Source organism: Salvelinus fontinalis, chromosome 23 (assembly GCF_029448725.1).
Source record: "Salvelinus fontinalis isolate EN_2023a chromosome 23, ASM2944872v1, whole genome shotgun sequence".
NCBI lineage: Eukaryota > Metazoa > Chordata > Actinopteri > Salmoniformes > Salmonidae > Salvelinus > Salvelinus fontinalis.
Window position 1 is genome coordinate 38,501,508 of NC_074687.1, and position 21,453 is coordinate 38,522,960.

Here is a 21,453-nt window from a genome sequence, read left to right on the forward strand (position 1 = left end):
TACAAACTGTGGTTGTAAAAGTTCCATCTTACTGGCCTTTCGCTATTGTAAGGGGGAAAATGCATCATACTGGGATAATAATCTCCCCAGCGGAAGGATACCTTTATGCTCTGGTTTTGAGGCCAAATTACCCCCACTTCAAAGGATTACACCCATCATAGACTAGAAAGAAATAGTCATTATCTGCCCTCGTCCTTTAACATTATGTTGAAAATGGTCGCTGTCGATAATGCTTTCAAGGCTGGGAGGACAAGAATCATACTAGCGTCCTATGAGTAGTATGTTGAAATATCACCATCATGGCTTATGTAGCAATGACTCTGATAACAAACTGTAAGAATGAAATGCTTAATCTGCATTCCTGGTCATAAATGTATACAATATGTGTGCTTGTATGTGCATACTGAATTTACAATTTAATTCAGTACTATGGTAACAATGTTTGATTTATACATATGATTAATAATATATTTTGCTATAGTATTACATTTGTGACCTTAAAATTGTTGTCCTTTTCACTTTTAATCACTGAAGAATTCTCTGTCTACAGTGACGCTATACTACTAGAAGTAAATAAATAAACTCAGTATTTCACTCGCAGCTTGCCGACACCTTAAGTCCCTGCAATCATCACTCCTCTCAGGGCCGCTCTATGTGGCTGTCACGGATTTATATCCATTCAGTCCTCCAAGTAATTTACAATGCAAGTCTGGACTAGGGAATCTACTATTCTTAGTATACATGAAAATATATTTTTACAGCACTATAAAATATACTCTGGGGAGTTTTTAGGACACGGACTTGAACGTTTTGTGAGAGTCAACATTTTATGGTGTATATTACTGAAGAAGTACCAAATACGTTTGGGAATGTCAAAACTAGCTAATGCTAAACACTGAAGCCTGTAAAATAAATGAGTATATTTTACTTATGAACTGGCAACAATCTGGGCAATAAAATTAGTATGTACATAGAGAAGATTACCAATATTTAACATTATGGCAATGTTTAAAATACTCTTTAGAGCAGAGCAAAAACATTACCCGTCTGGGTTAAACTTGGCAGTCAACGTGCTGGATCCTTCAGCGTGCACCACATGGCAAACAGCTGTGTCTTTTCTGGATTGCCATGCTGACCACACCAACTGCCTGGCCTGGCCTGGCTCCGGCCTGTCATGATGGCGGATGGACCTTCCAGAGCTGTGCTCGCCAACCATGATCTCCTTCCTGTCTGTCTTTGGCTCTCTGCTTGTAGTCCAGTTGGAAAGCTAATGAGAGCCTTCCAAATGTATTCTGACAAAGCTTAGTGATTGCAGTCATAATCAAGCCGAGTGCAAAAATGAATAGAATTGTGCACTGCAGCGGGTTTGTATTTTAATGACATAAACTTAATGAATCCTCTGTGACAGGTCATTATCCCTGGGAAGAGAAAACTGTCAAAATAAAGGGAGCCTGTGGTTAGAGCTGTATAATCTCACAGACATACTGTGCTGGGAGGCAGAGATAAAGTGCTCCTCAGAGAGAGAGGGGGGGGGGGGGGGGGGGGTTAGCTGACAGTTCAGTACAGGTACCTGCTGGTGAAATGTTTATCACACAGACTGTTTATTATTTTCATTTCAACTACTGACACGATGTTGCCTGCCAGGTCAGTTCATGGCTTGTAGTCAGTATACGTGCAGTACCCTGGAAATGTCAGCCCTCCTCATGTTAGAAACAATTAACATTTAACAATTAGAGTGAGGCTGAGCACTGCATTACTGTCACATTCCGTGGGTCGTCTTGTTTCTTTAAAGCACATGATGGTAATCAGCATGCAAGGCCTGGTTGCAGTGTAATTGCTCTTGGCAAACACTAATTGCCTTTAGAAACTGTCCAAGACAGACATTTACTAGCAGTCTTTCAACTTTAACAAGAGCCCCATTAGGAGTTCAGACGTTATAGCCGGCGAGATGAGAAAGTTGCTGTTGATGCATTGTTAATTCTTCCATTTATACATTTGCTTTCTCCCAAGACAGATCAACCCTTGCACTGGGAGTGAACCACAAGGTCAATAAGAGGAGGCTATTTAGATAATTGTGAACTATTATCATTGCTTTAGGAGTGAAAGGCCCAGGCCACCGGGTTGACAATTAATGTCCGTGTTACCATCACTGCTAAAACACCCTTTAGAGAGTTACTGCCATGTTTGTATATCTGCTAAAGATTTAATGAATAAACTATGTTGATTTAAATAATACACTCCTCTCCACTTGGCCAAGTGTGTGTGTGTGTGTGTGTGTGTGTGTGTGTGTGTGTGTGTGTGTGTGTGTGTGTGTGTGTGTGTGTGTGTGTGTGTGTGTGTGTGTGTGTGTGTGTGTGTGTGTGTGTGTGTGTGTGTGTGTGTGTGTGTGTGTGTGTGTGTGTGTGTGTGTGTGTGTGCGTTTGCTAGAGAGAGACAGACAAAAGGGGGTTGTGTGGCAATGAGCCCCCATCAATATCATCATCATCATCACCATTTCATTAGACTAGCCGCGCACAATGGGAACGTCAGTATCTATCAGGAGCCTAATGTGATTCCCGGAGGTGGAAGATAGATCTGGCACATCAGCAACCCAATGACTAGACTCATGGATATATATGAGAGGAGAGCTTTACAGCTGAGAGGGGATAGGGGGAGAACCCCATTGTGGGGAGAACGTCTAGGACCTGAGTGATCACATGAGGACACTGGAGGTCCAAAGAGATACCAGTTGAGATGAAACTCACTGTGCTATGGTTAGGAGGAAAGATACTGCATCTCAGACCTGAAGCACAAATCAATATCTCACAAAATCAATGGAAAGATTGTATAACAAGCACATGCAACCAATACCATAACTATCAGGAAATGATTTATTTAACAAATAAAAACCAGAGGTTCAGCTACATTAAAAGCCCAATCCAACCGTTTTTATCTCAATATCATTTCTGGGTAAGAATTATGTACCTTACTGTAATAGTTTTCTACTAACATTTTAAAAAATAAACAAAAATAGCTGTTAAGCAAAAAAATATTTCTCAAGCAAGAATTCCGCTAGGACTGTCTCAGAGTGGCCTGAGTGGGGAGGGGACGGGGGAGGGATATGTTATCTGAAAACTAGATTGTATTTTCAACAGGTAACTATCAAGAAATATAACACTGATCAAATTTCTTCACACTTTTACAGTGTTAGTTTAATCACCTGTTGTACAATATGATACAAAAAATAGGGAAAACTTAATTTTGACTGCACTGGGCCTTTAAGTTAGATTGGTTCATTTTCTGTTGGACATGAAAACTAAGCCTCTTTAGGACCACCATCTCCTCATAGGCAGTGTGTTGGACACAGAGAATCTTAAGTTGTGGATGGTGTGAAATGGAGGGTGTTCAGCGAGTCAGACAGCAGGCATTTCACAGTCTGGTGTTCATAGACAGTCTACCCCCAGAGACTGAGAAAATGGAGAGGAAACCAGCCATGCTTGTTATTTTCAAACGCCTGCTTTGGACTTGTTCAAAGTTTAATAATGCTTGTAATTGCGATTGATGGGCTTACTGATTGTTGGTTAAGGTGATGGAGCAATGTGAAATTCAATTCATTATGAATGTTATGTTCCATATATATCAGAGAGCTATTCCAAAGTGTACATTATAAAGGGTGTGAAGACAAGACAATGCAAATTAGAACATATTTCTCTTACATTTTTCAGTCAAAATAGACAGACATTCTGTTCAAACAATCTTGGGAATGCTAAAATAGCTCTGGAGATGATACATTTAGCATTGTGTGGAAGGACAAGCACTGATATTTATGTTCCAGTGTAGGTTGAGAATATAACTTACGGTGGGAGGCCATTCGTCTCTGCTTAGTCACTGGACTGTGACAGCTAAAGGAGCCAATTATTGGGAGATACAAAAGCTGGTTCAGGTACTGCAGTTCAATCTGGCTCCTTCATTTTCATTTACTTTCAATTATTTCAAGAGCCTCAGACACCTGCTTCCAAATTAGCTCTGTAATTATGCATCAGTTCAATTAAGCCCGGACAATATTATCACCATTGCTGATGCAAACAACTAACCACTTTGTTTAACACACTTCGATTCAAAGAAAATAAGGTTTTTGATTTCTGTTACCCCCTTAAGACTGTGATTTATCCAATCCTGTATTTTGTGTAACTCTACGAAACATCCAATGACATCAAGTCCATAATGATCACGACAGTGAAGGGTGGGGGGTAGGTAGTTGCTGGCCTAGCACCGCTCAAACACTCCGCTCCTGTACGACTGGATTCAGATAAAATGCACCCAGGCAGAGCCTTGAAATTGGCTTCTCTGAGAGATAAAAAATGTAAAGGAAGCACAGTGTGATGCGTTTTATGATAAATATCTTCAAAGTATGAGTAATGAGAGGAGTGGAGTACACAGCGGGGTCTCGTGAAAGCTCAGCTGTGAGATGATCAGCCAATAAAACTCCCCTCCAGGGTGATTAATTTGAGGAATGGGGAATGATAATCACATAGGGTCTTTGGAGAATTTGGACAAGGCACTGGAAATACATAGACATTTGCTCATACTAGATCTTCGGCCTGGGGGAGTGAGGGGCTAATCAGTTCACAGGCCATGGTTGAAAAAACCAATACATTAATTGCTAATTTCTACTGCCCATACTGGACTTTGATACTGCACCTTCCATTTCTGGGCTATCAGAAATATGAATATGTTGTAAATGCGGAGTATTTGAACATGCCAGTGTACCGTTGAGATAATTGCATTCTGCTGCCTCTGACGATGAATGGAAGGTGGGTGGCAAAGGCAGAGGGTCTTCTGAGGTAAATCATCTCAAAATTTCTCTCACATCATTGCTGTTCCCCCTGGCTGACCCGCGTCCATAAAGGCAGGTCTGTCACCAAAAGCCTTTTTCTTATTCAGCCACCAAACACAGGACCCCTGAGGGAATATTACTGCACACTGTACGGAATTAAAAACAGCAAGCCATTTCACTTGTCGACCGGACTCATAGCCACAGATTTATTCATTGCAGATGATCATTGGTCCTCATTAATAATAACTGCAAAAAATGCCCCAAAAAATGTGTTAAAGCTGAGATTTTTATTGGTGCTGTCAATAAGACAGTAATGTTCTGTACTTAGTATGAGGCTAAAGTGGCTACCTTGACAGGGGATCTCCATCCGACTCACCGAGGAATGTATTCAATCAATCTTATCACAGAAACAATATCATCATCATGACTGTGCGTTTGTTTTGTCAACATCTCAATGACAAACAATTGGTCTCTTAAGGGATAATATTGTCCACACGTGGGTCACATAAAGACCAGAAAATCCATGACATAGTTTATAGATGATTTGAATTTAAAGGCAATGTTCCCGCATTATAGTGAAGACTGCATTCACGGTAAACGCTACATATGTCGGCTCAACGGGAAATTACCTTTCAATTTCTATTGCGCAATCTGCAACTCTTCAGCGATACAGATTGAATAGAGCCCTAAAGAACCAGCAAATTTGCTGCCAGAGCTCAGCTTCCCTCCCACAGCTAGTCGTGTGACACTATAACATTCAGTCAATGTGATTCACAATGACATATCACAGTTACACAACAAAGATTGCACTAAGGTTAAGGGTGGTGACTGAGTTACATATTCTTATATAAATATCTTAATCCATCTATTGGTTATATTAAGGGATTTATTTATATATATTTGTAAGTATACCCTTCTTTGGTTCACAAATACACTAAAATACCTTTAATATGCTTATTCGAAACACAGTAGCCTTTCAAAATACAAGTAAGGACACATTACAAATGGAATAGATAACAATATAAATAAAGTGATTAATCTATTAAATACTTATATTTAGTGGTTTTTATAATCATTTGAACATGTGTTACTGAAAAACTAGGACATATATTTGCCACAAAAGCAATGTAACAATACTATACACAATCTGGACAAAATTCATTAGCTCTAAAAACGCAGCAATAGAATACAGTACCTGTTACAATGACTGTTACATATTTCCTCTACTTAATATGAAAGGGGAAAACCAGATACAATGTGGTGTTGCATACAGTGCACCTGGCTTAATAACTACATAGACAACACACAGCACCAATATTCAGTACATTATAATATATATACAGTACCATTCAAGTTTGGACGCAGCTACTCATTCAAGGGTTTTTCTTCTTTTTTTTTCTTTTTTTTTTTTACTATTTTCTACATAGTATAATAATTGTGAAGATATCAAAAGTATGAAATAACACATATGGAATCATGTAGTAACAAAAAAAGTGTTGAACAAATCAAAATATATTTTATATTTGAGATTCTTCAAAGTAGCCACCCTTTGCCTTGATGACAGCTTTGCACACTCTTGACATTCTCTCAACCAGCTTCATGGGGTAGGCAACTGGAATGCATTTCAATTATCAGGTGTACCTTGTTAAAAGTGAATTTGTGGAACTTCTTTCCTTCTTAATGCGTTTGAGCCAATCGGTTGTGTTGTGACACGGTAGGGATGGTATACAGAGTATAGCCCTATTTGATAAAAGACCAATTCTATATTATGACAAGAACAGCTCAAATAAGCAAAGAGAAACAACAGTCCATCATTACTTTAAGACATGAAGGTCAGTCAGTACGGAAAATGTCAAGAACTTTGAACATTTCTTCAAGTGCAATCACAAAAACCATCAAGCGCTATGATGAAACTGGCTCTCATGAGGATCGTCACAGGAAAGGAGACCTCTGCTGCAGAGGATAAGTTCATTAGAGTTAACTGCACCTTAGATTGCAGCCCAAATAAATGCAGAGTTCAAGTAACAGACACATCTCAACATTAACTGTTTAGAGGAGACTGCATGAATCAGGCCTTCATGGTCGAATTGCTGCAAAGAAACCACTACTAAAGGACACCAATAAGAAAAAGAGACTTGCTTGGGCCAAGAAACACGAGCAATGGACATTAGACCGGTGGAAATCTGTCCTTTGGTCTGATGAGTCCAAATTTGAGATTTTTGGTTATTTGTGAGATGCAGAGTAGGTGAACGGATGATCTCCGCATGTGTAGTTCCCACCGTGAAGCATGGAGGAAGAGTTGTGATGGTGTGGGGGTGCTTTGCTGGTGACTGTCTGTGATTTATTTAGAATTCAAGGCACACTTAACCAGCATGGCTACCACAGCATTCTGCAGCGATACGCCATCCCATCTGGTTTGTGCATAGTGGGACAATCATTTGTTTTCAACAGGACAATGCCCAACACACATCCAGGCTGTGTAAGGGCTATTTGACCAAGAAGGAGAGTGATGGAGTGCTGCATCAGATGACCTGGCCTCCACAATCACCCGACCTCAACCCAATTGAGATGGTTTGTGATGAGTTGGACCGCAGAGTGAAGGAAAAGCAGCCAACAAGTGCTCAGCATATGTGGGAACTCCTTCAAGACTGTTGGAAAAGCATGAAGCTGGTTGAGAGAATGCCAAGAGTGTGCAAAGCTGTCATCAAGGCAAATGGTGGCTACTTTGAAGAATCTCAAATATAAAATATATTTTGATTTGTTTAACACTTTTTTGGTTCCTACATGATTACATATGTGTTATTTCATACTTTTGATGTCTTCACTACTATTCTACAACATAGAAAATAGTAATAATAAAGAAAACTCCTGGAATGAGTAGGTGTCTCCAAACTTTTGACTGGTACTGTATATTACAATACTGTACATATCTATGCCATGAGGTCCCTTGCATTGTCCTCTGTCTCTACTGAAAAGGTCGCTCAAGGTCACTCAGTATGTGAATATGTATTCTCTTACATAGGCTATACTGTACAATAGTTAAATCTAACAATGGCATAGTCACTGCTAAAAGACAGAACAGACAGGAAACATATGAGACCCACATTTATTATTCTGAAGGTTACCTGTGGTCTAAAAAGACCTACAAGCAGCTGAAGATTCAAAGTCCTACATGATTGGTCAAGAGACAACAGGAATATGAAGCTCAGTGTAGCTCAGGGTCTTTTTAGAGCTGGACATGACAAAGCTGAGAACGAAAGGTCAAAGGGCAACATCCTCCTAATGGGTGTGGCCATTACAAGTCCTGCCCCAGTCTCTCAATCTCATCGGTCAAGAAGTCGATATCTGACCTGGTGGCGGCAGGATTGGAGATGACCATGCGGAAGAAGTTGACCTTGTCTCCCTGAGGCTGGTAGCCAACCATAGTGGTTCCAGACTCCATCATCAATGACTTGATCTTGGGGGCCACCTGGTTTAGAGGCAAGGAAAATTCAGAGAAATGTACAGTAGGTCAGTGCTGTCTCATCTGAATACAGAATATAGTCTTCATGGGCCGAAGCTGACGAGTCCTTTACTCCTTACCTTATGCAACTTCTCCCTCTTCTCCTGACCATCGGGCATGTCACGAATGCCTGGCGGAAGGTACCAGAAGCAGACATTCGTGTGCTGGGGCTGTGGAAAGAAAACAGCAACATTGTTTGTCCGTGTCTTTACTCAATAGAGTGTCTAAAGAAGAAGTAGCCAACCTCACTAAGAGACCAAACTGAGATCTGAGGCTCTGCAAGGCAAGTTCATAAATCCACAAGGAGTTCAACTGGGGATTCTAAAGCCTAGCACCACCTCTACAGGCAGACAGGGAGGAGAGTTGGCCTGCCTCACTACATTGTGTTGCTCAGAATACTATTGGGCATCTCAGTTAATGAGTTCATATTAATCAGATATGTAATTCCTCTCACGCTCTAATAGGGTAATCCATTAAAAGATATTGCTGTTTTTGGAAACAGAACCAAGTAGTAAATGAAGGGGGAAAAAATCTCACCTCTCCATCGAACACCATCTGATAGCCCTCGCGACCCTTTATTTTAGTGTAGAGATAATGCGAGAGGTCCAAACACTTGTCGATGTGCTGTTCAAACCCTATTGTTCCCTGTTGGAGTGGAAATACACAAAACATAGACAGATCATTCATATCAACAACTACCCGTTTTCTGTTCCATGAGCCAAGATCAGCATCCAAGATCAATCCCTGTTCCATGCTAACGCTTTAAAACCTGATTAAGTATTGCAATAAGAGCTTGGAGAGATTTGTGCACATTACCTTCGCTTTCCACATGAGCCAGAATTTGAAGATATCTACATGTCGTCCACACTGGATGGCCTTGTCCCCCGTGTCGTACGATACATCGTACTGTTTGTCTGGTTGGAAGAGGTAGCCAGCACACATGGAGTTGCAGCCTGATAAAACTCCCTGTAAAGATCAATGGTGTGGTTAACGGACAAGGACGAAAGGCAGAGACTTCAAGTTCAACGGTGCCTTCAAACTGGGCTATATTCATAAGAATAGTAGCCAACTCTCTGTGACCTCTGACTTAACTTAAGTGTGGTTTCATGGCATTCATAAGGGATGATAACCCATCTATCAGTATTGCTCTTACCCTCTCTCTGACCAGAATGGCAGAGCACTGCAGTGGCACACCCATCATCTTGTGAGGGTTCCAGGTGACCGAGTTGGCCCTGCAAACATGGAACACAGACTGTAAGACAGGCCACAGTCCCCATCAATGAGTGTGTGTGATTGGTTTAAAAAGGATATCTTCTCAGGGCTGTAGCCTACCTCTCTACGCCACACAGCTTGTGCCTGTGCTTCCTGGACATCAGTAGGCCTCCTCCCCACGCACCCTAAACAAAGACAACAGTTTGTTTTGAGGATAAGGATTAGACACGCAAGTGGCTTATATGTTCAAACTAAAGCTCAGCCGACCATTGAAATGTGTTGCAATTAACCCTGAAATGATCTACATCACCCTAACCTTACTGTATTCATAGTAGGAAGACGCACTTACATCCACATGTAACCACATGTTGTATTTCTCGCAGATGTCTGCAATCTCGTGGATGGGATCAAATGCTCCATACACTGTGGAACCAGCTGTAGCATTCACGAACATTGGGACACAACCCTGCAAGCACACACCATGAGAATGAATATGGAGTCTTGTGTTATTGGAGTGAATTGAAATTGTTGCATTATTTTTCTGTAATCTTTGACATAATATGAATGGGTTAGAGCAGATTTAAATGACATTGGACTATTTCTCTTGGCAAGCCTTTGTAACACCAGAACTGCACGTTCATTGCAGACAGCCTGCTATCACCTCTCTCCTGTAACGGAACTAGCTTCAGGAGACTGTGCTTTGGAGCTAGTGGCAGTAGGTAAGATAATACTTAAGGAGGCATAAGTACTAACCCTAAAATGAAAGTAGACATGTTTTTATTTTGTAAACATGTAAGATTACCTGACGACCGGAGTATTCAGATGACTAGATTCATATTAGGCAGCTGTTCTCATTAGAATTCAGTGTCAGTGCATCGCATCATTGTGCAGAAACAAACAGAAGGTGTTTCATGTTTTCAGGGGGTACAAATCCACAGTTTGAAGTTGATTGGCTGACAGTTTGAAAACTCACCCTCGCCTTGGCATCGATGACCTTGGCTTCCAAATCAGCGGGAATGACTCTCCCTCTAGAGAAGCAAACAAGACATGTCAAAGGGATGTTCTCACTGGGTTGTTTCATTCAGTGCAGTGTATTGGACGTGGCTCCACAAACCTCTCATCTGTGCTCAACAGGATCAGGTTTTCTGTTCCAAAGCCCAGAGCAGCACTGGCTTTCTTTATAGAGTAGTGGCTCTGACAAAACACATGAGCATGACATTAGACTACGAACCTATCAGCTGAGCTCTGGCATATAGTCAGCTGATGTATTGTCCAATGGTTGTATTTGTTGTGTTGCTTTGAATCAGGCATGCCACAAACCCTTTCTACAGAATAGACAGGGTCAATCAAGCAGTGACAATAAATAACAATAAGACTTTGTCTTGGTAATACAATACTGCTTATGAGACTGGAGACCTGTTGTGTGGTGGAAATTAATGTTCTGCTCAGATGTTAGGATGAGATTTACATGCTCGGAGGTGAAGAGCACCAGTCTGGGGGCAGCAGTCATGCCTTTGGTCTTGACTTCAGGGAAGAACTTGTAGCGGGCGATCATCACACTGTACATGTTGGATATCGCTCCACCTGCACAAACGTTGCATATAATCTTTCACTAAACTGCATTCGATTATCTGAAGGCTTGTGTAAGGAATATTCATCTGTAATGGTAGGTTTATTCCCATCTCAGATTCTCAAGGCATGGCTGAATTCATAACCGTTCATCAGAATTGGCTTCGCACTCACCTGGTGAGAATATCCCATCGCCCTCTCCATCAGGCCAGCCAATGATCTCCCTCATCTTCTTCAGCGTCAGCTGTTCCATGAGCACGAAGACTGGGGCGATCTCATAGGTGAACCTGAAACAGAGCACCTGTCTCCAGTTACCCACTACCAATAGAAATCCATTCTATCATTGGTCTAGAACTCTCCTATTGCCATTTGTTTCTCATATCTACATTGTCTATATTGACATAAACAGAATCAATGAAGGCAGGTGGCAGAATCCCAGGATAAGGCATCACCATGCATCACCATTGTGATGAAGGCCAATAATTGTAGATTATTTTGTCTATTTTTCTTTGTGCAAAATAGATTTAAATGGTGTTGTTTTGTTGAATTGTCATTACATAAGTTTCTTATTGTGTATATTGAGCAATGCCACGTTGAAGCCAGAGAAAAGAATGGAACACGCTTACTACTTTTAACGCCGTCACGATTCAGTGACAGCTCTGTTACACTGTGTTACCGATACCATTTGTTGGAGTGGAATGAGAAAGAACATCAATGTCACACAGTCTGAAGTCCATTAAGAATATTCCACCAAGAGGGAACGCCTGTCTCTGAGTTCGCAAGAAGAAGAGGCTAGGAAACGTGATGCAACACAATCAGAGCGTCATTGCCTTTGTGTCGGAGGTTTGTCTTGAGGCCAGCTTCCACTGAGCTTGTTTTGAATGTGTTTTTAATTAAAACAGTATATTACCCTCATGGCCCGTCTCTCAGAGAGTAATGATGGAAGAATGGTCGTTTCTCCTTTAGAATAGGAATTATATCATTACAATCATGTTTATTCGATGCAATCACAATTACAACATCAAAGGAATGTTTCCATATCATTAGAAACTTCCTGCAGGGTAGTGCAATATCAATGTAGAATGAAATGGATCCCCATCTAACTCATCTATCTTCACTATGTCCTGCCCAATGCTCTTCTCATTACACTGCCTGTCTATTCATGCAATGAGTCAATGCATTAGTGGGGCAATGCAGTGTATCACACTGTGCCATACACATAGCACTTGTTTTGTTTTGTTCTCTGGCTCATCATATCCAGCAGAAATGTTTAAAAAGAGTCCGGAGCTATTGTCCCAAATGAATTTGCACTCGCTCACTTATGTAGAGTAATCCTGATGATAACCCTGGGACGTGATTGTCAACCTATTAGTGGCAATCAATACGTGTCAGGGGTAATTAATAATGATGGAGTAATTAGCTAATGCAAATAACAAATATGTATGCAGTCAGAGCCAACCCTCTGATTCAACTTGTCCACAGTAGTGTTGATATATAGCATACGCAGGGTGGCAACACTCTCACCAGGAGATCTTCGACACCATATCAATCCCATGAGCTGGACCAACTAAACACTCTTCAAAACACTGGGGGCAAAGAGGGATACATCCATTGAGGATTACAATACATAGAAGGTCAAGTCAGCCAGGCCATGTGTTGAACTTTTAATTAAGTCCAGGGCCAGGCAAAATGAATAATTGAACCCCTGACATGAAGAAGACCAGCCTTGGTGGTGAGCTGTGTTTAGGCCAAAAAATGATGGAAATTGACCATGACCACACAGATTACTCTGATTATTACCACTCAGAAATGCAATGTTTTATCAATGTTCACAACACAATATTTTTCATATCGTGTGTTTTTTTTGTAATGATGATTTTACAATGCTGTGACGGGTTCCCAGGCAGACATCATTGACAAGATCAGCATTGTACAGCAGCTGATACACTCTGACCGGTGCCTTAACTGACCTGGCAGCCTCCGCTGGTAATCTGTGTGTACTGGTCAACAATAGTCCATGGCCAACGAAGCATCAACTTTTCTCTTGGACAAGTCCCTGGGCACCTGGTGTATCACCATGCTGTCTCTTACAGATTTCCTTTCCACCGGGAAAAGCAATATTGAATCACAATGTCTATTGTTCACATTCGCGCAGAAGATCTCAGGGGCATATCTCATTATGTTGTGGAACCATTATCTCTGAGGCAAAGAGCATTCCATAAAACAACCACCCAATATAACTTTGAATGCTAATCAATATGCAATTTAGTTTGTCTGCAGGGCTGTATTATCTGACTACAGCCACAGTGTCGGTCAACAACAATAATAAAGCAAACAGATAGTGAACTCACAACTCTCACTTTTTACTTGCTTAAAAGGCAGTCTGTAGGAGCATCCTTGGGATCTTTCACTTAGAAGCTTATGAAGGGCCCTAAATATGTCACTTCCACTGATCTTCATCTTCAAATGAAATCTTCTGAGGCAATTTGAAATGGTAGGAATTGTCATTTTTCTTCAACGCCTTAAACCAAACGAAATCCCCTCTCTGCCAAATTAGATCCTTCAACCTCTTATCACAATCACAGCCTAAAACGAAAACTATGTTATGCAACTCTTACTAAGATCCTTTGTTTAGGCACATTGTTTACAAAATTGACAGGACTACTTTAATACTATACACATATTTACAAAATCTAAAGTTCCTGTCAATAATAAACATGTATAAATGTATTATATCAAATGTGTAATAACTGTGGGGAGATAAAGCCCACTCACATGTTAGTGTTTGCAGTGGAGGTGAGCCATTCTCCTGACAAGCCAATGATGTCTAAGCCAGTAGATAGCTGATTGAAAAACCTGGGGTGACCTGGGAGGGAGACAACACCATTTGTCTTTAATACATTTCTCATGAAAGCTTCATCATTCAACTATGGGCTTATCTGTAATCATTAAACCACATTGTAGACAAATGAGAGATATTGATTGTGCTGGGGGGTTAGCCATGCTTTATGCCTCTGTCTCCTCTGTCCTCACCTGTTCTCACTCCATATTTCAGGGTATCCCTGCAGTCCACCAGGATCTGCTCCAGAGATTCAGGTTGGTCAGACAGCTCCAGGTTGAAGCCCTCCATGCCTTCCAGCAGCTGGTGGGGGTGGTGGAAGTCCAGGACCTTGGTGGATCTGTCGAAGGTCTTCCGGACGTAGTTTGTGAGAATATCCACCACCTCCAACAAAAACTGCATAGTTGGCTCCTCTCCATTTTTAGCTGGTAATAAATCTAGAGTGAGAAATTGAAGCATGTCAACAATATTTGTGTTTTTCTCATTTTCGAAAAATAAATTTGTCACTTTTGTTTGCATCCTTCATCACTTGAGGATGTTTTTAAGAGCTTACTTTCACAATCTTCTGTAGAATGTGTCATGACTTCATTCTACTTCACATCTTGTAAACTATTTATTTGGTTTTCTTCTCTAAAGCTGGTATAAATTAGAATGTCATTTTCAGCAACAAATGAATTACTCTTTTTGGTATTTCTTCAGTGAGTATCCTGGAGTAGCCTATGCTATTTTACAGCTATTACAACTTGATCTAGCCGATCATTATGGTAAACCAAATGGTGAATATTGATTTCAAATAGGCATAGCAATCAATTCAATTTAAATTACTAACAACCTAATGATTTAGGGTTTTATTATTTTCCCCAAAAAGTTATTTTTTTTAAAAGACATTTTATCATCAAACATCACTAAATTGAAAGAAATCCCAGAGATTCAGACTGATTATAAAGATTTCGTATTTTCAAACCAGATCAAATCAGGCTAATCTTTGCATCAGTAACAACATTTAAGATTTTAAATTGACTCATGCTCCATGTAAAACAACTGAACAAAACGAACATCAACAAGTTCCCTACATCATTTTATTCATAGGGCTACTTTTCCCATAATGAAAATAATCCGGACATCTACCTCTAGCAAATAGATTGGAAAAGTCCGTCTCGGTGCGTCTGAAACGGGAATCCCTGTCGCTGTTATCCAGCAGGTCCTTAGACGATCTTTCCTTGAAGGAACTAATCTTCTCCTCGAGGTTGTTGTTCTTCTGCAAAAATCCTAAATTGTTGCAAAGGGCAGAGGACTGAAATGAGTGATTACTATCATCACTCCCAATCCCAAACATTTTGATGACACCCTTTTTACTCAAAACACATGCCTAAATGTCTCTCACTGATTGAGCTGACAATGACGTGGTGTGGGTTGGTTTTGAGAAAATTCCCATCCTGTCCCGGGAAGCCTTTTTATGGGAAGAAGAGTCAGTGGGAGGTTGAGCCCAGTGACAGCAGCACCAAAAGCCAGTCAAGCAAAAACAAATAGCCGTCATTTCGTGTAGCTGTAAATTCGTATTAATTCCCTCCGACAGATTCCACTTCAGTAAGCAGGGAACAGCACACAATGAAGTGAACCGATGTCCTTAAAGCCTGAACCTAATAGTTGGACTGGGCTGTGATGATATATGGGACATTTTATAGCATATCTGCTCATAGACCTGTGGAGGACACCACATTAACTCAAATCTTATTTAACGAATACCGTTTTTTTTTTTTTTTTTCAAAAATGTATTTCTAGGTTGGCCCTCGAAAAAAAGATCACCTATTCCAAATCTTCTGCTAAGATTATTAGTAATACAAATTCCTGCAATGTGATCTTATTTATGATCTTATTTTACAATCAACAACGCAATATTTCAGATAAACTAGCTAGGCCTACAAGATGTGAAACTCAACGATATGCCATATCCCACACCCTTTTAGAGTAATAGATAAAAGTACATAAAAGTGTATCCAGAGATGATAGTTTGATGTATTTTTACTGTTAATTCATTGTATTTCGTTTTCAATATAGACTAATTGTAGATAATTCTATTATTTCATATTCAGAAAGGATATGTTAGATTATACCCCGAATAAGCATAAATCCAACATTTCACTAGGTCAAGCTTTTGATGTTGTTTTTAGACCAATATTATTGCACTTAATAAACAGAGATGAAAAGTGGAAAACGGGCCTATAGGCCTATATCAGATAAAACCAAAACATAAAAATTGCGTAAATATCGGATTGAAACATGAAACTTGATTTATCCTTTCCTTTCCGTAGGGCTCCCGAGTGGCGCAGCGGTCTAAGGTACCTCAGTGCAAGAGGCGTCACCCTGTTTCGAATCTATCATATCCGGCCGTGATTGGGAGGCCCATAGGGCCGTAATTGTAAATAAGAATTACTTCTTAAATGACTTGCCTGGTAAAATTAAAATAGGTCTACACTGTTGGTCCTTGATTGGCCCTGATGGCACAATAGACTCAACGCTTGGCCATATCAGATAGGGCTAATGCATTTTGCTTCCACTTAATCGGTGCGTATTGTGGAGAAGACTGACAGTAGTCCTACTATCTCTGCAAAACAGAACCTTGACGAATTGCGATTTGAATTCCCTGGAGCAGAAAAGATGACTATCATGATGAGAGTAATCTTTTCTCTTCTGATGGACTCGCATCCCGATAAGGACCGATACATATCATTCCACCAAATATAGCTCTTTAATAAATGACACCAGCTCAGAGGCTACCGATATATGTTGAGAAAAAGACAAAGGCAGGTGCGTATAATACAATATTAAGATTTGGCTCAGCAAATATAAAGATTGGCTATCTTACTTGTGGATAACTACAATGAATGTAGTAAAATCAACTGTACATGTTCATGTTTCAGTCGAAATTACCTAAAAATAATGAAAAGGGGGTTGCATAATTTATCCGGCTATTTGTTTATTCCAAGGTCATTAAGCATTGGCAAACGTATATGTTTTTCCAGGTAGGCCATAAGAGGGCGCAATAGTACGATTTTATTAAGAATTCTATATTTTTTTTAAAGCAAGGTAAGAAAACACCCACATTGAAAACATACCCAAGGCTAAAGAGAGCTCATATTCCATTTTGGGACGTGCCAACGTAGACCTATAGTTCTTTTTGGACCAATAGCTAGTCTCTGCTGTTTTTCAAACTGATTTTAATATTGATTAAAAAACAGGTTTGTTACTATAAATTCAGTGGTAATAATCAATATGGCCATTTTGATTCTTTCTGCATGAAAACCCACTCATGCGACCAGAGAAAGAAGAAAAGGGGCAGAAGGCATTCAAAGAGCAAGTAATCACAGCCGCCCAGGCTGCACAGTCTTTGTGTATTAGCCCAAAACAGTATGGCTAATAGCCTATTCATCAGATATCAGAATGGTATGCTTGCTCGACGTTGAGAAACACATAAAATATGCAACGTAGCCTACATTATGTAACTGATGATATTGATATAATTATTTTGACGTAGGACTAGTTGCATTCTAAAAGACACATAAGAACAAAAGCCTACATGAACATGTATTATGAGGTCCACGAAATTAATGACATGAAAATAGTAAACTTACCACATATCTTCATTCCCAATTTTCTAGAACATCCGTGAGCAACTCCACACCAAGCGTCATAGCCTAAAATAATTTTGGAAAACTATTGAGAAGGCCCTTACATTAGGCCTGAAGTGCATATTATTTCTGCAAAAATACTCCCAAACTCAAAGTGATGGATGAGAAAATATTGAAGCATGTTGGATAAAACAATGCATACGACTATCAATTAACATGTATCTGTGTGTGTTGTAAATCATCTGCTCCATCCCAAATGATACCACTATGGCCATAGGCCTATAACGTGGCATTTCAGCTGAACATTCCACGATTTAGCCATTTCTGACTGTGCTAAGGACCTAATTGGGTGAGAAGATGCTGAAAAGATCATACATGCATCACCAGACATTGGCCAGTGACAAAAAGGGCTGAGCATTACGTCGCTATCAAGGACTTCCAGGGATTAAATTGGGGAGGTGGGGAGTTGGTGTGTGTCTGTGTCCCTTCCACTGGAAAAGCGGCCAGTGGAAGGGACAGGCAGCTCCACACAGAATGACGTTTAACCGCTGCTTAGGATCACAAATCAAATATATCTGGACCAAATCTACGCCAATGTCACACCCACGAAGGCAAATGCAAAGGCAACAGAAATATCTGAAATAAGACGTGTGTAATGCCAAATAATTATGCCAATTATGAGTGGAATAAACTTGAGATCCACGAGCATAATTCGGATTTTCGCGTAAGTCATGCATTGATGTCAAAAGAGATACAGACACAATTGAAGTTGCACATTAATAGATGTAGCCTAATACTGGCATGACAACAGTCTAATGGCTTTGGCACACCATCAAGCCCAAAGCAAGCAAATTCAGCACTGATTGAATCCATTTTCTGGTGAGAAAAACGGAGGTGCAGTTTTTCTACATTTAAATCTGATCTGAATTCAAAATAAAATTTCGTGGTTTCATCTTTTACCTTTGCAAATGCATAATTTACATTGGAGTGTAGTCAATATCAAATCAGAGCTTTATGATATGTGAGAAAAATAGGACGTTGGTGGCGAGCTTCGCATCAAAAATATGAATGTGCTTGGACAACTCATTGGAATGTAACCTAGGCTATAGGTTAGTTATGTTTGTCTTCAATAGCTCTTGGATAATAAAAAGTATTGAGGCAGAGCTGTTGGCCGCTTACATCTCTACATCCTCCCTCAGCTGAAGGTACAATAAGGTGCTTGAACACATGCCATTAGGGCCAATTTAGTGTGGCTACAATTAACGCCACTTTGCACATAATAAATTAGCATTAAATTCACTCTCACTTTTTATTCAACCACGACGGAATAAATACACTGAAAAATATAGCCTACTATAGTCTCTTTATGGAAGGCAATAATAATAATAATAGGTTTATAACAGCAGAATAATAATTCAAGAAGGCTGTATATTTTTTTGGAAGATTATGTTAAATTCTTTTGGGATTTTTGCATTTATCAATACCGACATGATGGTACTAGTCTAGCCATTAGTATTTTCTAATTGCTTCAGTTCATGTTTTTAGAGGACATCACCTATTTTGACAGCAAGATCCGTCTATCAAGCAGATGCCGGGAGGTCTGCTGCGCATGCAATGATGCGGTGATTTGTTGCGTGGGAGGCATTTAGAATGGTACAGTTTTTTTCCTCCATGGAAATGATTAATGGCATTGCCCACAAAGTAAATAGCACAAGTGAAATAGCGTTTTATCTGTGATGGACCTACTTGAGCCTGGTGGTCGTAAATTTGTCGAGTTGGGATCCGGTTCGTTGCCAGACGAGGAAGGTGCAGACGCCGCCATCACTCCTAAGATACAGTACAAATGTCCTCACTCCAAAGCTCGCTGTCACTTTCTGCGAAACCTCTCTTATTTTATTCAAGATGAAAAGTCACATTCACTGCAAGGAGAGTAAAAACAATAGCTGTCTCTGAGCCTTAAAATATATAAATAATGACATGCCTATCTAGGCTATTTTAAATGTATGAATATGATATTTTAAGATCGATCCCTCATTCAAACGCTGACAAAAATATCCACAACTACGAATAAGCAAGGAGACAGGACACGACAGACATGTCTACGACATCGTCTGGCAGCCAGAGTAGCCTACAATTATTCTCAAACATCAATTAACAGGTTGGCTGAGGCTGCAGTGCACATGATTTTTTCCTGAATCCATAGGCTACAGATATGAGAGAAAACATGCTAAATAACTTATTGGCTATAAATACATTAGGCTTTATCAAATCAACATCGACAATGATGCTCATTAATTCTCACCAATCCACTCTACAACCTGATCTCTGCTGTCAATGTGGATAATGAGGCATCACTGCAAGTGCATTTCTTTGTTTTCAGAGAGTTGTATATGTATCTGCCTTTTATGATAGGAAGGTAACCCGGGCAGTTGGGCAACAAATAGTTTAACCCTAAAACATCATGTATTGAAAGTGAAAATACTGAATTAGCCTTGATAAATGATCAACTATGCCATAACAGCTAATCTGGTGATTTATCACATAGGCAAATTAGGTGAACTGTCAAACCTCAGATAAATGAAGTATTAATTTTATAATAATGACAAAAAATATGCTATGTTTACATAATTGATTGACAAACAGGATAGTGACTCCTCAATCAAGAGGATGATTTGTAAATAGTGATGACCCTTATCCAGGCCAATGTCACTTCAAGGGAAAAGCATGCCCATGCAATGAAAAACCCTCCGTCAAAGCTCAAAGAACTGTAGTTTAATGATACCACAATTGTATCAATCAATAACTTTAATATCAGCAAACAAATACTATGCATAGCTTGTATTGTTCTCTGTGTCTATCTTATAAATCGTTTATGAAAGATGTTAAAACACCTGTTTGAGCTTCTCAAACGTCAATTTATCATGAAGCTTTAATGAACACAGCACACTTATCCAGCTCTTGTAAGATAATAATCGCTGTTAAAAACCATCTTACCGTGCTGAGGGTGGGTACAGGTGACCAAGTAGAGCCCCAAAAAGAAACTATAGGACGATGGTGAAATAAAGTCCTTTGGCAACGCAACGCAACGTCTGGTGCGCTTTTGACACTTCAAGAAAAACAGGGTTTTGAATATCAGTTGTCTACAAAATCCCATCCACGGTGACCTTTTTAAAGAAGTAGCCTACGTTTGATTTGCTGATATTTAGAGCCGCGTGCATTGACTATTTATTCGTTACTACGCACGCATGAGTCACACCAATACCTCCTCTGGTGCTGAACATTCGCCCCCAATATCGAACAGATCCGCTTTGTCTGCAAATGTACACAGAATAGTGGCGCTTTCAGCTATAACGTGACTTTTGGTAAGTGTTTGATAGCCTTTGAGGCTATATACCTCGATTTGGAAACTGATTTGGAATCCCGGTCACGAACCTGGATTTGGGAAGTTTGATCCTATGCAACACATTACGCTCATATGGGATGAAGGAGGGGGGAGGAGAGAGTTCCTTGGCTTGTTCTTGTGAAATCGGAATAGTAGGGAACCATAATCAAAAGAACCATCTCCTTTTAGGTTATTGTTGGTCTTCTTCTGTGGGATTAATATGTTTTGTTGAAATCTCAGCGTGTATGGCTTCATCTGTTTTTCGATGTAGGCTACAATAAATATATTATCAATAACGAAATTTATAGACAAGTAGGCTATTTTGGCCAAAGCTACAATGTGTTCTTTTCTTCCGAATTTTAAGATGAAAGCGCAACATTTATCTTATGTTTTTTGGTAAAGAAACAGTGAAATTCAAAGTCAGTGCGTAAAGGTTGAAACAAAATCCACAAGGTGGCAGTAATGAATCATCAATGATTCCTCCCAGAACTCCACACAAATGAA

The 21,453-nt window shown here is 39.9% G+C and overlaps 1 protein-coding gene across 5 annotated transcripts; it reads right to left on the reverse strand.

Annotated features, from left to right (window-relative positions):
- Positions 1-4,989: 4,989 nt before the first annotated feature.
- gad1a (glutamate decarboxylase 1a) lies at positions 4,990-21,043 on the reverse strand. 5 transcript variants are annotated; one of them, XM_055878759.1, is made up of 17 exons: positions 20,562-21,042; positions 19,314-19,394; positions 17,571-17,633; positions 15,067-15,207; positions 14,133-14,375; positions 13,875-13,965; positions 11,274-11,386; positions 10,999-11,114; positions 10,645-10,724; positions 10,504-10,558; positions 9,880-9,996; positions 9,651-9,715; positions 9,472-9,550; positions 9,135-9,284; positions 8,856-8,963; positions 8,399-8,488; positions 4,990-8,285 (listed from the first exon to the last, which is right to left on the reverse strand). In XM_055878759.1, the coding sequence occupies exons 1-17, from the start codon at positions 20,719-20,721 to the stop codon at positions 8,112-8,114; spliced, it is 1,926 nt and encodes a 641-aa protein (XP_055734734.1). In that variant the 5' UTR covers positions 20,722-21,042; the 3' UTR covers positions 4,990-8,111. The 5 variants fall into 5 exon arrangements, with proteins under 5 accessions (XP_055734734.1, XP_055734737.1, XP_055734738.1 ...); XM_055878762.1 differs by having other exon boundaries at positions 19,314-19,486; positions 20,562-21,041; XM_055878763.1 differs by lacking the exon at positions 20,562-21,042 and adding an exon at positions 19,870-19,890 and having other exon boundaries at positions 19,314-19,486.
- Between the last annotated feature and the right edge of the window lie 410 nt (positions 21,044-21,453).

What these genes read in the sequence shown, in the direction of transcription:
- gad1a (XM_055878759.1), bottom strand. Translation starts at nt 20,721, where the DNA reads ATGGGATTTTGTAGACAACTGATATTCAAAACCCTGTTTTTCTTGAAG. An exon ending in TCCACTGCAAACACTAACAT is followed by an intron (nt 11,387 to 13,874) that starts GTGAGTGGGCTT and finishes GCTCTGTTTCAG; the next exon opens with GTTCACCTATGAGATCGCCC. An exon ending in GGCTCATGTGGAAAGCGAAG is followed by an intron (nt 8,964 to 9,134) that starts GTAATGTGCACA and finishes CCACTCCAACAG; the next exon opens with GGAACAATAGGGTTTGAACA.